The sequence below is a fragment of the Rhinolophus hipposideros genome, assembly GCF_964194185.1.
Source record: "Rhinolophus hipposideros genome assembly, chromosome: 1".
NCBI lineage: Eukaryota > Metazoa > Chordata > Mammalia > Chiroptera > Rhinolophidae > Rhinolophus > Rhinolophus hipposideros.
In genome coordinates, this window is record NC_138047.1 from 85,248,329 (window position 1) to 85,264,963 (window position 16,635).

Here is a 16,635-nt window from a genome sequence, read left to right on the forward strand (position 1 = left end):
GATGGCACCTGTGGATACAAATACAAGCCCTTTATTTACTGGGTCCTATACCACCTGCTTTTGTCCCCATCTGTCTGTATTTTTCGGAATTTATTCCCTTCATTCTTCCTTTCTATCCTCTTCTCTGTAGCCAAAGGCACTTACTGAACACTGGCAAATCAAACAACATATTATTTATACACTTTGTCTCTCTGGGAAGCCATGTGGGTTTTCTGCTCTGAGTGGGGTTGGTATTCTTTCCATTCAGTTGTTTCCATCTCTGAGCAATCAGCCTACATACATTACACACTGAACTGACAGACGGTCACATAATCAAAGAGTCTGGAGCATCCTCATTAAATATCTGAGTTTAAATGAAAAAAATAAAAGGAAACACTAGAAAACAGCCTGCCACACAGGCATATAGACAAAAGTACATGTATATGGCCTTGCTTAAAATGTAACTCCATATTCTATCAATTTAATTTAATAAAGATTTCACTAAATGGCCTAATGTGTGCCAGAATACTTGACTAATCATTGGGATGAGATGAATAAGTCCTGAGAACTTTCAGATCGTACAGGCAGGTGATGAAATATTTACCTAACCAGATGTCTCATCTCCACTGCTCACGCTAGTTCAGGCCACCATAATTTCTTACTTGCACTATCTTCCTGTTTCTACCATTCTTTCCCACCCCCATTCCAGTCTCCTCACAGGGCTTATGCGAAGCTCTTAAATGTAAGTTATATAATGTCACGCTTTCCTTTCTTACTCAGTAAAGTTCTCAGTCCTTAATCTTGGCCCGGAAGATCCCATATGATCTGACTCTGCTGTCCTCTTCTACAATTATTTCCCTTTCTCACTCCACTCCACTCATACTTGGCTTCTTTGCTGTTCCAAGACTATTCTAAACACACTCCTACCTCAGAGCCCTTTCCTGGTTGACTCGCATCTTCCTCCCTAGATGTCTGTGTGATTTGCTCCACCACTTTCTGCAGATCTCTGCTCAAAGGTTGTCTTATCACCGAGGCCTTCTCTGACAACCTGGCATTTGCTACCCCCACGATCCTGCTTTATTTTTCTTAAAAGCATTTACTCAGTAAAATGCATCTATTACCACTGGAATGTATCATTTATTTCTGTCTCCCCCAACAATATTGGTTTGCTCCTGTATTCCCAGCACTTGGAATATTGACTGGCGTGTGGCCAATGGTCAACAAATACTTCTTACATGAAATGGATGAATGACTGGGAGTTATGCATAGGCTTTTAGGGGAGTAAAGACCAGGGTACAAGGCATATCCTGGGAGGGATGGGAGATCAGTCAAGGCTTCCTTAAGCAAGAGTAGGCTGAGATTTCCTTCGTTCATATGCTCATGCATTCATTCAACTCATTCTTATGGAGTTTTCCTATGCGGCAAGCACTATTCTAGGACCAGGAATGTTGGTGTCACGAAGCAGACAAGTCCCTGTTCTTGTGGAACTTACAACTGAACGGGAGAAAGACAATACGCAAGCCGATACATGAGTAAACAAGAAAAATATTCAATACTGACATATGCCGTGCAAAGAACTAAAATAGGGTAATGTCAAAGAGAGTTCCTAGTGGTTACTTTAGATGGGATCATTAGGGAAGCATCTTTAGGAAGTGACATTTCAGTGGAGACCTGAAGGACAAAGAGAAAGTGCCCACATGAAGATGAGGACATGAGCATTCCTAGAGAGAGAGAAGATCCAGGGTGAAATCCCTAAATGGGAACGGGCTTGAAGTGTTCATGGAACCAAATGGCAGACACATAGCTGCAGACCAGTGGGCACGGAGGAGAGGGGCATGACTTAAGATCAGATAGGAAAAGTTTTAAGAATGAAGAGGACTTAGGAGTTGATGCAGGGGAAGAACAAGATTGAACAGCACTGCTGGTGGAGAGAACATAAGCAAAGGCAAGGAGGCATGAAATAGACTGGTACGTTTGAGTAACTCTAAGAAATTCACTTCGCCTGGGTTAATAGCACAGCAAAGATGGAATCCAGACTACTGGATGGGCAAATTGGGTTTTTTCATGAAGCTTCCAGCATATTTGGTTGCAGTTTGAAAAGAGAACCATCTCTCTAGAAAACATATCCTTAGGGAGATCTATAATTAACCTACCAAAAAAATATATTTCTAGAAGGTTCAGTTATTACATAGTTGAGTACCTGTTAAGCTTAGAAGCTGGAAAGCAAATGCAACTTTACATGTTTTATTCTAAACACAACCTCAGATCTATAAACTGTCACCACCCTCATTTTAGACGCTGAACTGACAGACTGGCAGGTTACATCACTCACATGAGATCGCTGGGGCTCAGTTCCACGTGTGCTTTGCCCACTGCTGTTTCAGTGCTGTCCAGCATATCTCATTGACTGATTCCTTGAATCTGCCTAGAATGATCCTTGCTGTCAATTTATTCCATGGCTCTTGCTTGCTATAGTTTGCCTTTTACTGTGTCTTCTGTGCCTACTTATCATTTAGAAAATATACTTCTCTTTTCTTTCCTTCAGCTAATCCTAATCAATACCATGTTTTATGGAAGCTGTTTTGTAGCTCAAAGACTTCCTCCCTCAACTGAGAAAAACAATGCCAACTCAAACTCCCTCAAAGATGGGATTCATATGCTTGGACACGTTTCTTCCTCTGTAGTAACTGACTTCCCAACGAGTGTCTAAGTCTTTGGGAATCTTGAGAGATCAACGTTTTTGTAACAGTTGAGACCCTGTTATCCATAGAAGCAGATCCTTGAAGAAGGTAATGCTGAATTCATGACAAGGAAATTTAACATAGGTTCATAATTTGTCAAGTAAATGGTGCCTTATGAGTAACTTCAGTATGTCTCAATACTCTGCTGCTGACTGAAACTACGCATTGAGACTGAAGTCATTTGAGACTATTAATATATACATTATATTAGAAGGTATCATTAAGTAGACCAAGATCAAATATATACCTAGGAGGAAACAAACGGTGAAATTTTCTTCCACTAACACTGGTGCATTTTGCACCCTTGTACCACAAACCTCTAGTTTGTACCAATTCCTCATGTAACAGTGTAAATTTATATTTAAGATATAGCACTGGAGAATTAAGACTCCCATTGTAAATGAGGTTGAAATATTCTTACTAAAGTTATCTGTCGCGGGAGCCATTTACTTTTCCAATTTTTGGATGTCCAAGAAATACCCAAATTGTTAAGTATTTTTCTATTAGGTGGCAAAATCAACAGTGTCTACAAATGCTAAGCTGTTCATAAGCTCTAGCAATGACATGCACAGTTACTGTCTCTGGAAAGGCTGATTTAATTGTTTTGTAAATGGTAAATCCCTGAAATGCTTAGGAAAAAGAACATTCTGCAATGTGGGGAATAGAACTAAAAGGTAAGAGGGAAGGCAAGGTCTGGCCAGGCTGCTAACAGGAAATAGTTTTGAGAAAGTTGGTCCCGATTATTAGATGTAAAACATTGATAGAGATCATAGCTTAAAGGCAGGTACTTAGCATGCTACCTTCACCTTTTTGATAATAGTTATATTGTCAAAAGAGCAAATAAACATGGTTTGAAGCAAAAGACAAGCCAATAACTGGCAGGGTCCAAGAAACAGAGCATAAAAGTACAAAACCTAAAAAACCAAAACAAAACAAAACAAAAAAAGCCTAAATATTTTATTTCCATTTTCCAGTGTTTCTTTTTACCTATACTTACAGAAATGAAAATTTTCAGGGTTTAAAATCTGTTTTTTATAACAACCAAATTGTGACAAGAAACAAACACAAAGCTCAGTTCTTTAGCTGACATCACTAAAAAATGAAATTAATATGAAAGTTACCTGAAATTCTAATCCATAGTTTTCTCTGCAGAATTCTCTCAATTTAGGATACACATTTTCTCTTAGTGCCTGTCTTTCTGCTCCTGTGTCTGTGGTAGAAAAACAAACACAGAAAAAGGGAGTTATGTCCATGTATATATACATATTTCTGGAGAAAAAAATATGAAAACTTACAATAAATATCAACATTAGTATAATCAAGTTGGGCTGCTGCATTGTGAAATGATGGGATATTTGACCCGCTCTAAATGCAGCACAGGGAGCAGAGATCCCTACCAGGCACACACAAGAAGCCCAGAGGCAGGATGGACGGGAGATCCACTGGTGAGTTCTGTGTGCACTGCCAAAGCTGAGAATTCACAGGTGATCTTTACACCCATCTAGTCCCTCACATGGAGCTCTTAAATAGCCACAGCTACACTGAGTTTGGAAGAGGTTGAAGGAAAACTGTAGGGCTATCAGGTGTTTTGGCCCCAAACAGTTTCAAAATTCTCTCTCTCTCTCTCTCTCTCTCTCTCTCTCTCTCTCTCTCTCTCTCTCTCACACACACACACACACACACACACACAGATTAATTTCATCATTGGCTTCCAGAAAATCCAGACTCTATCATCATTTGCTATAGTATTTAGAAATACTATGAGTTTTACAAAATTTAGTGCAATATCCATGCAATCAGCACTATAATTAGGAGAGACAAACCGTAGGATACAAGACCCAAAACTAGCTGATTTCAGACAAAATAGATTTAATTGGCCAACAGTTCAACAGAGTTTAACATTTCCCACCCCGGGCTTAGGGAGTCCTGTTATATCACAGAATGGAATTGTTTTACAGGTGCCACATCATGTAAAAATCATATATATATATTATTTTCCATGTCATTAAAAAAATACAAAAAGAAACAGAGAACCTGAAACCAGAAGAACCATAGACTATGTATGTATTTAATGTTGAATGTTTTGCACAGAAAGGGATTCCAAAGCCACCTGTGCTGGACGATGCTCGGTGTCAATGATGACACTACAAGATTCTTACAGCAAAGAGATGCTGTTCTTTGTCCAACTAACCTCAGTGAAAGATGAGACACAGAGCTTTTAAAAATTAGGTTAATATGTTATCTTATGAAAAGTAACATTTGCTCAATACACCTCAATCCCAGCCATAACTATGAAACATTTGCACATCACATTTATAACTAAGGAACGAATTTAAAAGAATTTCCTTATTATTCACAAGCACATCTGTCCATGCAAATTCAACCATATGTGTGCTGACCTACTCTACTTTCCTTCTGTTCTCAAGCCTATTTTGAGATGCAAATAACCAATCTCAAGAGTCTGAAATGCAGTTGCAGCTTCACAGAGTGACAGGAACCAGTGTTTACATGGAAACCAAAGGTCTTCAATACAAGGTCTTTTAGATGACCCCATGATCCGAATGAATAGGGTCTTTTCCAAGTGTACATCCCAGCGCGGACCGACGTTGTAAGGGAACGCAGGAAGGCCAAGCTCGGGGGTGGTACATCCAAGCAGCATCCAGCTGCTGTCAGGGAACTGGGGGAGGCCGTACATTCAGTGTGTATATGACTTTATGTAATTCATATAATCTCGGGATCAGATGCCCATCCTCCCTCACCTCATTTTAAGGGTTGAAAACACTAACTTCACAAAAAGCTGACAGTATTCAGCCACTCTTTCTAAAGAACTACAAATGTTTAAACCCAAATAACAAGAGTCATTTTAAAGATAAACAAAGACTTATACCAGGTATGGAATTTGGGAATGTATTAACCGGGATTATTGTTAAGATATTTTAAAAAAAAGTATCAAGATAATACATGAAAAAATTATGAAATGATATCAGGAACAGAAATTATTTGTTCCTTAAAATTGTTATTGTAAGTCTTATTACTAGGTAGTGGGACCTGAAGGGACAATAGTAAGGAGGAGAAGACAGAAATTCAGTATCTAATTACTAACATTTACTGAGTACTTACTATAGTCTAATAGTATGCCAGGTATTTCTATGTGTGTTTTCTTAGTCTAACAACAATCCTATGATATAGGTAAAATTATTATTCCTTATTTTTTATACGAGGAAACCGAACAATAGAGGAGCTAAGAGACTTGCCCAAGGTCACATGACCACTAAGTTGGAGAATCCAGATTTGAATCTAGAGAGCCGTGTGTCATGGTCTGTTCTAACCATGGAAAATATGCAACTGTGCAAAGAATCAATCTTTGAAAATGAAGCAGTCACTTCAAGGAATGGTTAAAAGATGTTGAAGTCCTAACATTTATGGAACATTTATGAAACAAGGAAATCCGAGTTATCTTCGATGGATTTGTCCCTTTTTATAATACACCCTTCAATAGCCAACCCATCAATAAGTTCTCTTGCTCCATCTACTCAGAACAAATCCTGAAATAATGTACTTCTTTGCACCTCTGGTGCAAGCCAAACTCATCTCTCATCTGGACTCTATCTTCCAGTTTCCACACTTGCCCCCTTCAATCCACTCTCCACAAAGCAGCCAGACTGATCTTTGAAAAATGTAACTCAGATCACATCATTATCTTGTTTCAAACCCTCCAGCAGCTCTTCATGGAACTTGCAATGAAATCCACACTCCTTACCTTTAATGTCCTGCCTCTCCCTGAGCTCATCTCTGACCACTTTCCCAGCACTGGCGTTCATTTGGTTCTGATTACATTCTGACGTGTGACCTGTGCTCTAGCTGTGTCTTCCTCCTGGAACACTGAGTCCTGTGACCATCTCAAGGACTCTCGTGTCGTTCAAGCATCAGCTTGCTGCCACTTCCTCAGAGAGCCCTTCTCTGAGCCTTCCATGTACAATACCACTATCGTGTCACCTTCTTTAAATCCTTTGCACATCACTCATCTCTGTCGTTGGTGTTTGTGTACTATCTGTCTCCCACACTGCAATGAGAGCTCCAAGGGAATCAGACCCCTCTTTTATCTCATTCACTGCTGCATCCCCAGTGGTTAGAGTGGTGCTCAATTAAGGAATTAGTGAGTGCAAAAACCCACACATGCACCAGTGATAAAAATGAGTGGACAGGCAATGCTTTCCTGCTGCGACTTCTAGAAGAGACAGGCTTCCTACATTACAGTTTGTCATGGGATAGATACAGAATCAAGACTATGCGCAATTCTGGGAAATAAAACCATGGGGATTAGAAAATTAGTTCCATGAGTTGAGTGAAAACTGAAATACTGATTTCGTTTCTGGTTTCTGTGTTTCTGGCAGACTACTAATACATTTTACCAAGTTATGTTGAACCTTTCTAAAAATGTACAGGGAACCTATGCACATATCTGATAGGCATTCTGTTATTACTTATTTACAAATATGACTCATATTTTCCTATTTTTGAATTAATAGATGATGACTGGCTCTGGAAAGGGAAAAGTGATGAAGAGAGATTAATTATGATGGGTGACAGATAAGCTGGCTTCATCATATAAAGAAGCCTGATTCATACCAACAGCAAATCCGGATGTTGGCAATTAAAGAAATTAGAATGTCATGAACAGGAAAAATTAAGTCACAGAATGTCACACATAAAAAAGGATCTGTTAAAAAAGTGTGCATCAGAGACAAGGCATGTCACTCTTTATACACAGCCACTGCATCCATTTGCACCCGCCCAGCTCCTTAATGCTTTGAGGAAAGGTGCATTAACACTTTGGCACTATTAGGGTTTTAAAGAGTTGCTTTCTAAACAATTCCTCAATGATTTGAGGGTTAATGAAGGTCTCTGTACAGTGTCTGAGTTACCCACAGGAAGAACATTAGTTGGGGAGAATTATTAATTAATGCCATTATCTTACTACAAGAAGGGTTTAGATTAATTTCAAATTTTTATTGAAAATAAGAGTGCCAAAATGACCACGTTGGACTGGAATCTCTTACTGCCCTTAACTTACCCAAGCTTCAGGCCATGGGCATTAGATTAAGTCGTTTCTGTCTTGGCAGGTCAGAAAATCTATTTAGAATTCACACACATCCCTTATTGCAATTATCGTTCCAGCCCGGTCTCCAGGTTTCTATATATTGTTCTTGCCTAGATTCTCCCTCTTACCTGGCCCCTTAGTGAGTGATTCTTCTGGACAGCCTATCTGGCTTTTGTTGTGTTGGTTGGTTTCATTTCTTGTTTGGCATCTTTCCAGAGGCTGTCTCCTCCCCATGGCCTCTGAGTTCTCCGTGCCCAACCAGCCACACTCACCCCTTCTCATTTCAGTATCACCAAATTCCATCAATTTTATCATAAACATCTTTTTAATTTGGCCTCTATTTTTGACCTCACCATCTCTCAACCCTGAGAGTCCCAAAGTCTCCTATTTGACTGGGCAGCTATCTGTCCTTCCTCATTACAGTATTATGCTCCACAGAGCTGCCAGAGATAAATCCCAAGACAAATCAAAAGTGAAAACTAATTTGCTCATTAAAGACCTTGGCTGGCAGCTGGTGGCCCCGAGGATGAAGGCCAGAATGTTTAGCAGATGTACATGTGTCTCCTAGCTAAGTTCCATCTTCTACTGCTCTTCCCCATATACCTTGCAGAGCATTTTTCAGGTATGACTTGAACCTGAACCGTGTCTTTACACACACTACTTTCCCTGCCCAGAATTTCGTATCTGTTACATCTCCTTTGCTTAGCAGACACCCACTCGTCTGAGTCCTAATCAAAGGCAGCACACTTCGTGAATTCTTACAGGCATGCCCTCTCCAGGTCACCGGACAGCGCATGGGCAGAGGAAATAGGAGAAGACCTAGTGGAAAGTAAAAGCTGGGACAGACTTAAACACTGGCTAAATTTTGCATGTGTTTTCAATCCATACAGACCCGCTGGCAGAGAGTGGAAGCCTTAGTGGCTTGAGGTATTTGAAAAGAAATTCTGACAAATCACTGACTGACACCAAGATATGCAGATAAGTGGGTGACCCCCAGGAAGCCAGGTATCATCACCACCACCACCACCATCAAATAACTGGGCAGAGACATCAGCAGCCCACAGTGGGAAACTGACTCCATAGATTTAGTCCAGGCAAGTTCCTAAACAAACCAGAAACCACAAAGAAACAAATTAAAAAACAGCATGAGTTGTGTGACAAAGTAAAAATCAGAGGTAAAAAAATCAGACTCTAGATTTGTTACAATGTATTAACCTAAAAGGTCCAGCTTTCAACAAAAATTATGAGATACACAAAGAGATAGAATAATAACACATATTCAGGAGAAATATGAAGCCAATAGAAACTGTCCCTGAGTGGATCTCACTCAAGATCATGTATTGGATTTAGCTGACAAAGACTTCAAAGCCGCTATTAGCAATATAGTCAAATAAAGTAACTATGTTTGAAGACTAAATAAAAATGAACAAGCTTCCAGAAATCTGTGTGACAACACTAATTGTAGTGATCTATATGTAAAGGGAGTCCCAGAAGGATTGGAGAAAGAGAAAGAGAGAATACATTTTTGAAGAAATAATCACCAAACGTCTCAAATTTAATGGAAAACATTAATCTACATTTCAAAAAGTTCAGAGAATCCAAGTAAGATAAACACTAAGAGATCTACACTTAGGCACACAGTCAAATAGTTGAAACCAAAGGTAAAAAGAAAATCTTGAAAGTAGCAAAAGAAAAATGACTCATTACATTTAGGGGAACAACACAATTAATGGCTGACTTCTCATCAGAAGAAATGGAAACCAGAATGCGATGGAATGATATAATCAAAATACTGGGGGGAAAAAAGTCAACTAAGAATTCTATGTCCAACAAAACTATGTAAAGAAAAGACCTGGAGAACATTATGCTAAGTGAAATAAGCCAGACACAGAAAGAAAAGTAGTGTATGATTTCACTTATATGTAGAATTTAAAATAGTTAAACTCATAGAAGCAGAAAGTAGAATAGTGATTGCCAGGGGCTGGAAGAAAAGGGAAATGCAGAAATGGGGAGATGCTGGTCAAAGGGGACAAGGTTTCAGTCATACATGATGAATAAATTCTGGAGAGCTAATGCACATCAATATGATCATAGTTAACAACACTGTATTGCATTGCACTGTATTGCATTGCACACTTTAAATTTGCCAAGAGGTAGATTTTAAGTGTTCTCACCATACACACACACACAAAATAAAATGAACAAAAAATGGTTAGCTCTCGTGAGGTAATGAATATGTTAATTATAGCTTGATTGTGGTGATTATCATGATTATCAAACATATATAAATATGTATATCAAAACAGCAAGTTGTATACCATGGGCACAATTATAAAGATTGATTCTGTTACAGGAATAGTTATGAATTTTACCAACCTCACAGGGTATAGAGAGGAGGCAATTATGAAGCCCCCTGATCATAAGAATCTGGTTCTAGATGTGCCGTACTTAGCACATGTTGTAAGCACCACACAAAATGTAGCTGTATATATCTGGGGAAACCTCTAGAAATTTCTTCCTGTGGGAATTCTTTATAAAAGTATATGAAACTGACAAGACTGTATAGTTTATAAAGAAGAATAGCCCTTCGGGGTTAATACAATAGAAAGATTTTAATTCTTTCCATATTTGAAAACTATCTTTATTGGACTATGAAGAAGTCATCCCATGATGATGGCACCTCCACACTGTATTCTGGAATGCCTGACCTATTGAAATCATTGTTGAGTAAAACTTCTTTTAAATTCAAATCTATTTTAAAACCAAATTTTAAAACCAAATAAGCATCATTTAGAGAATTTTTTTTGTGTAGATTAAAAATCACCTCATTTCAGCAAAACGTTTTGGGGTAGAACTGTTTGAAACAAATACAATCTGTTTTTGTTTTTCCATTATCTCATTTTAAGTACTCATTTTTTTCAGTATTCAGTATTCATTGGCAGAAATGTTCATAACACCATAGGTGAATCTTATAAAAAAATAAAATACAGGTGACCACAAGGTCAGAAAACAGAATACATATGTTTCTTAATAGATTGAGCTCCTTTGATTACTTCTTTTTGGGTATGTTAATAGGCACAAGTTTATTCAGTGAAAATTAGAAACACAAATCATCTGAGGCGGTGCATTGTAGTTAGATGTACAAGGATTGATGGAAGTACTGCCTTAGTGCACATTGTTAACTGCAATTTTGCACAGCTTATTATTGAACTATATAAATTGCTAGTGAGGAACCGCATATTGAACATCTCACAGAATATCAATCAATAGCAACAGTATGTATATTTATTTATGTTTCCAGATCTTATGGCCACCTAAACAATTTTAGTCTCAGAAGACTGAAGAATAATCACATATATTAATTCCTGTTAAAATAATCAACATGAAAAGGACATATTACTCTGTAAAGCTTCTCTTGTATACAATGTTTCCTAATTGATTTCATTTTGTTCTGGTCATTAAACTTACCCTCATAAGTTTTTTTAAAAAATCTTTATCTTTAAACACCGATAGCAGAAATGAAAGGTCTCAAATTAGTGACTTAGGATTCCACCTTAAGAAACTAGAAAAGGAAGAACAATCTCAACCCAAAGTAAGCTGAAAGAAGGAAAGAACATAAATCAATGAAATAGAAAACAAAACAAAAAACCCAGAGAGAATCGAGTCAAAAGATGGCCCTTTAAAAGATCAATAAAATGTACAAACCTTCATCTAGGTTGACCAAGAAGAAAAGAGAGAAGACAAATGATCAAAATTAGAAATGAAAGAGGAGCCACAGTTCACTGACACTATGGAAGTTAAAAAAATGATCATGGTATATATACTATGACCAATAACATTATTTCTAAGAAATTAGAAAATTTGGATGAAATGGACAAATTCTAGAAACATCCAAATTACTGAAACTGATTCAATAAAATCTTCAGAGATCTATAACAAGTAAAAAAAATTGAATTAGTGATTAAGAATCTTTCCACAAAGAAAATCACCAGCTCAGAGTGTTTAACTGGGAACACACTATCAATATCTAAAGAAGAAACAATCCTCTACATTTTCTGAAAATTGAGAAGAAACAATTCTCAAGTCATTCTTGAAGTCTATATTACCTTAAAACCTAAAGCCAGACAAAGACATTAAAGGAAAAAAAACCACAAAACAAAACTACAGACCAATAGACCCCTAATGACCATGGATGCAAAAATCTTTAACAAAATACTAGCAAACTGAGTCCAGCAACACGTCCACCGTGACCGAGTGGGATTTATCACAAGAAAGTAAATTAATGTAATATGCCACATTAATAGAGGATATAACCATATGATGACTCCACAGATGCGGAAAAAGACATTTGTTAAAATCAAACCCATTCAGGATAAAAACTCAGACACAGGGAACAGAAAGGAACTTCCTCATCCTGATAAAGGACATCTACACAAAACACTACAGTTAGCACCACAATTCATGGTGTAAGACTGAATGTTTTCCACCCATGATCAGGAACACTTTGTCACCTCTAGTCAACATTTCACTGGAGGTTCCAATTAGTGAAATAAAGACAAAATTAAAAATAAAAACATTTTTATTCTCTGATGACAAGATCTTGTATGTAGAAAATCCTGAGGAATCCAGAGGAAAAAGCACAATAACTAACATGTTCAACAAAGTGGCTGAAGAGACTACTGAATCAATGGTATTGGGTAATGCAACAATCCAAAACTCAAATTAAAAAACAATTGCATTTACACATTATTAAAATAATAAAACACTGAACGATAAATTTCACAAAAGAAATGCAAGACATATGTTACAAACTATAAAGCCTTGCTGAGAGAAAAAAGATCCAAAGGGAGAGATATTTCATCTTCCTGTCTTGGAAGTCTCAATATTGTTAAAACGGAAATCTTCACCAACTATAGGTCCGAGAGTCTCCAAATTGATATATGGATCCAACATATTCCCTCAAAATCCCAGCACATTTTGCATTTAGTTTTTGAGTACCATTATTTGAATGACATATAAAGCACACCTTGGCCAATCTTGCTCATTACCTGCTCTGTGAGGTACATACCAGCTGGTATCAAACAGAGAAGACAATACAGGGATTGAATGTAGTTCTGGAACCAAACTCCCTACATCTGAATCCCAGTTCCTTCCCCTACCACATGTGTGATCTTGTAACTAAATCTTTCTGGGTCTCAATCATGTTTTTCCATTTGTCACATAGAATGGAATTACTAGCATCAACCCTATGAGGTTGTTGTAATGATTAAATGGAATCTTTAAACAACACCTGGCATATAGTAAATGCTCAATAAATGTTTGCAATTAGTATATTAAACAACTTGGGGATCAAACATTTATTAAACCAAATTTTTTAGCTTATGATAACTTTCAGTTTAGTAAGATACTGGAAAATTAATAGTAAAGTATTATAGCTATAATAATCATGATATCTTGTCGCGCACTGTATTCCTTAACATGATTAAAATTTCTAGACATTTTTTCAAAGCTTTAGGGAAAACCATTAGTTAAAATATAAATTTCTTCATTTTTAAAATAATAGCATCAGCTTATCAAAATGCTCTTAAAAGTTTCCAGCAGGAATTCACTAACTGTATTATTTCTATACCTTGATACATTTTAGGAAAAAAGAGTAAATTATAAAAGGTGACAATGCTGGATTTGTTTCCGGTAATACTGAGGAAGAGAAACCTGTACAAATATCGTGCTAAAAATAATTAAAATATGGCATACAAATATTTTAAAATATATACTTTTAAAATGTGTCCCATAGTTGGAATATTACTAAGCAATGCACAGAAGACCAAGTCACAGTGCAAGCAGGAATCCCGGAAAATAAGGGATTCCTGAAGCCAGCTTTTGTTTATTTTCTGTTAAACCCTGATGACCTCTAGTGTTGACTTTGTCTTCTGTGGAAGCACAGCAGATTAGAGACAAAGTATAGAGCCCCCAAAATATAGAGTGATGAGTCTAACAGAAAAACCTTGCAAAGGGCTGTGCCCCAAAGAGCTGTATCTTCAGTATGAGGGTGAACCAGAAATAATCTTCACCAGCAAGAAAACTTGCTGCCATAACATTTGCATTAGGTGGAAGAGAAAAACAATCTCCTTGATAGTTGTAATCACAGGTTGGGCTTCTTGCAGGTTAGTGTGAAAATTCACCCTATTAAGGTTAGGGACATCTCAAGCCTATGATTTATTTAAAAATAGTCCATTTTGGTAGTGACTCCTGGTGCATGAGAAGCATACTTTCTAACCATTTCTTAGTGAATTCCAGAAAATTGAAAGTTTCAAGGAACATTAAGCCACTGCCACAAATCAATAAACTTACAAGGAAATAAGGCACCATCAGTCAGAACCAGCTGAAACAAACAGCTAAAACAGATCCACACAGAACTACGAAATTATCTGGAATTGCAAAAAAATTTATTTGTTTCAAGGAATAAAAGTAGTCATTGAATAAAATAGGAATAAGAAACCAAGAAAGAACAATAAAGCTGATTCAAAAAGAACTCAATACTACCTCTAGAAATTTACAAAAATATGTATTTAAATTAAAACTCAATGGAATAAATAACTGAAAAAGACAAGTGAACAGAAAGGTAGATGTGAATAAACTATCCAGAATGCAATATAGAGAGACAAAGAAATGAAAAATGTGGAAGGTTAGCAGATATGGGTAATATACTGAAATTTTTTTTTAAATTTTAATTTATTAGTTTCAGGTGTACAAGACAAGGTAATACTTAGACGTTCATCATTTATATCCCTCACACTGTGAACCCCCTTCCCCCCATCCACTATCCCTCCGACCTCACACCGAGCCATCACATTATATATATAAAATTATAGTTGGCATTCATTAATGTTTAGCTTCTGGTGTACAGTGCTGAAATTTAATTTACATCTTTCAAGTTCCAAAAAGATGGAGAAGAGAGATCAGTGAGAGTCAGTCCTTTAAGAAATAATGGCTGAATATTTCTCAGATTTGTTGAAATATACCAGTCCTCAGATTCAGGAAGGCCAACAAATTCCAGTCATAATAAATATAAAGAATTCCGTATAAACATAGAAACTCCATTTCAGGATGAAAATTATTAACACCCAAAGAATATTTTAGAAACAGCTGGAGAAAAAAGATTATGACAATTATATTTTCAGCTGACATGGCACCAGGAACAGTTAGAAGCCAAAAGAGTGTGAAATACTATCTTCACTATACTAAAAATCAACTGTCAGCTTAGAATTAAATAACCAACAAAATTGTCTTTCAAGAAGAAGGGTAAAAGAAGATATTTTTAGAAAAGCAGAAAGTGCGTTTCCTTCCATCTTCTTTAGAAGGAAATTCTAAGGGATATATTTCAGGTAGAAGAAAAGTTGTCCCAAATGTAGTTTGAAATGCAAACAGTGTCAGTGTCAGTGTGCAAAGAAACTGGTAAATATATAATTAGATAAGCATAAAAAATTAGTTGCATAAATAATGTTTAATTTATGGGGGTAAAAAGACAGAATAAAAATCTTAGCTAAAACTAGCATATAAATCAGGGATGATGAGAATTAAAATCATCTTAGTTCTTTATGTTTTCCAGAGAATAACAATGCTTTGAGTATCTTTATTCTTTGTTCAGTCTGCTTGGTATGATTTGTAGGGTAGCCAATTAACTAGATATTAATGTTATAACCAGGCATGCTGTTAAAAAAAAACAACTTAGATAGTTCTTCGTGCTTCAGTATAACAAAATAAGGTATTTTTCTTTTCAAAAAATAGTTCATATTTATTACAAAATGATTCATAGTAAAATGGCGTTACTGCAAAATTGGTGACTTCAGAGTTTCCAGTTTCTTTGTAATTTTGAGAAGAAAAAATTTCTTCACATTAGCATAATTTATCTCTAATTATTCTCTTCCTTTCACGTTAAAGTCTATTTAGAGAACACTCAGTAAGTACTCTATGTGGCATCTCTCAGATCTACTCATATAATACACAATTTTGAGTTTCACACTCCAGTAATATGACCTCATGCACATATAGCTCTCAACAAGAGCTTGCCACCTTAAAATTTATTGGTACCTATAGTGTTTATTTCAAAATTAAAGACATACAAGGTGCAGCCCTGCCCAGCACTCACAATATATCGGGGCCAGACAGCAGTAAGTTAAGAATGTGATTCCCAAGAAGGCATAGTAAGTTCTAGAAAAGAGGTATAAGAAAAATATTACTGAAGCACAGAGAGAGGAATACTTAATTTTGTCTGATGATTAGGGAAAGTTTATCAGAGAAGATGACAATAACTTAGGACTTGAAATATAGACAAGATTTTCCTAGGTAGAAAAGAGGAAATATCTTCTAGAAGAGGTCACAGCATAAAGAAGGATTAAGTACATGACGTGTTTGAGTTCATCAAGTACCCTCTGCTGGGTATCAGGGAATCAAAGGAAGGACTGCATGGTCCGCAACGCAAAGGAACTTGCATTTTAGACGGTCAAAACTAATGTACCTGTAGAAAACAGAAAATGATTCCATATTGAACTGAATGGAGCACATTCTAGACACAAGACTGATTTTGAGGCCCATGTTGGGGAAGACTTTAGGGAAGCAATGACTTGAACAGCAGTGGAATTCAGAAAGAGTAAGGTAGAAGGGTGAGCTTTCCTGATGGGAAGACCTGGAGCTTATTATAGAAAGGTGCAGGGTCAGGGAACAACACTTCCTAGTGGAACAGGGAAAACAAGTTCTGAGGCTGGAACCAAAAGATTGAGGATCTTGGAAATGAGGCGTCTGGATTTGATGAAG

At 36.9% G+C, this 16,635-nt stretch overlaps 1 protein-coding gene across 2 annotated transcripts in view; it reads right to left on the minus strand.

Annotated features, from left to right (window-relative positions):
- NWD2 (NACHT and WD repeat domain containing 2) overlaps positions 1-16,635 on the minus strand; it is a 165,138-nt gene that overhangs the window by 88,128 nt on the left and 60,375 nt on the right. The window contains exon 2 of one of the 2 annotated variants that reach the window (XM_081047818.1): positions 3,842-3,930. In XM_081047818.1, coding sequence (XP_080903944.1) covers positions 3,842-3,930 — 89 coding nt within the window. Of the gene's footprint in view, positions 1-3,841; positions 3,931-16,635 lie in introns of those variants that run through there. The other variant, XM_081047819.1, reaches the window with a different exon arrangement.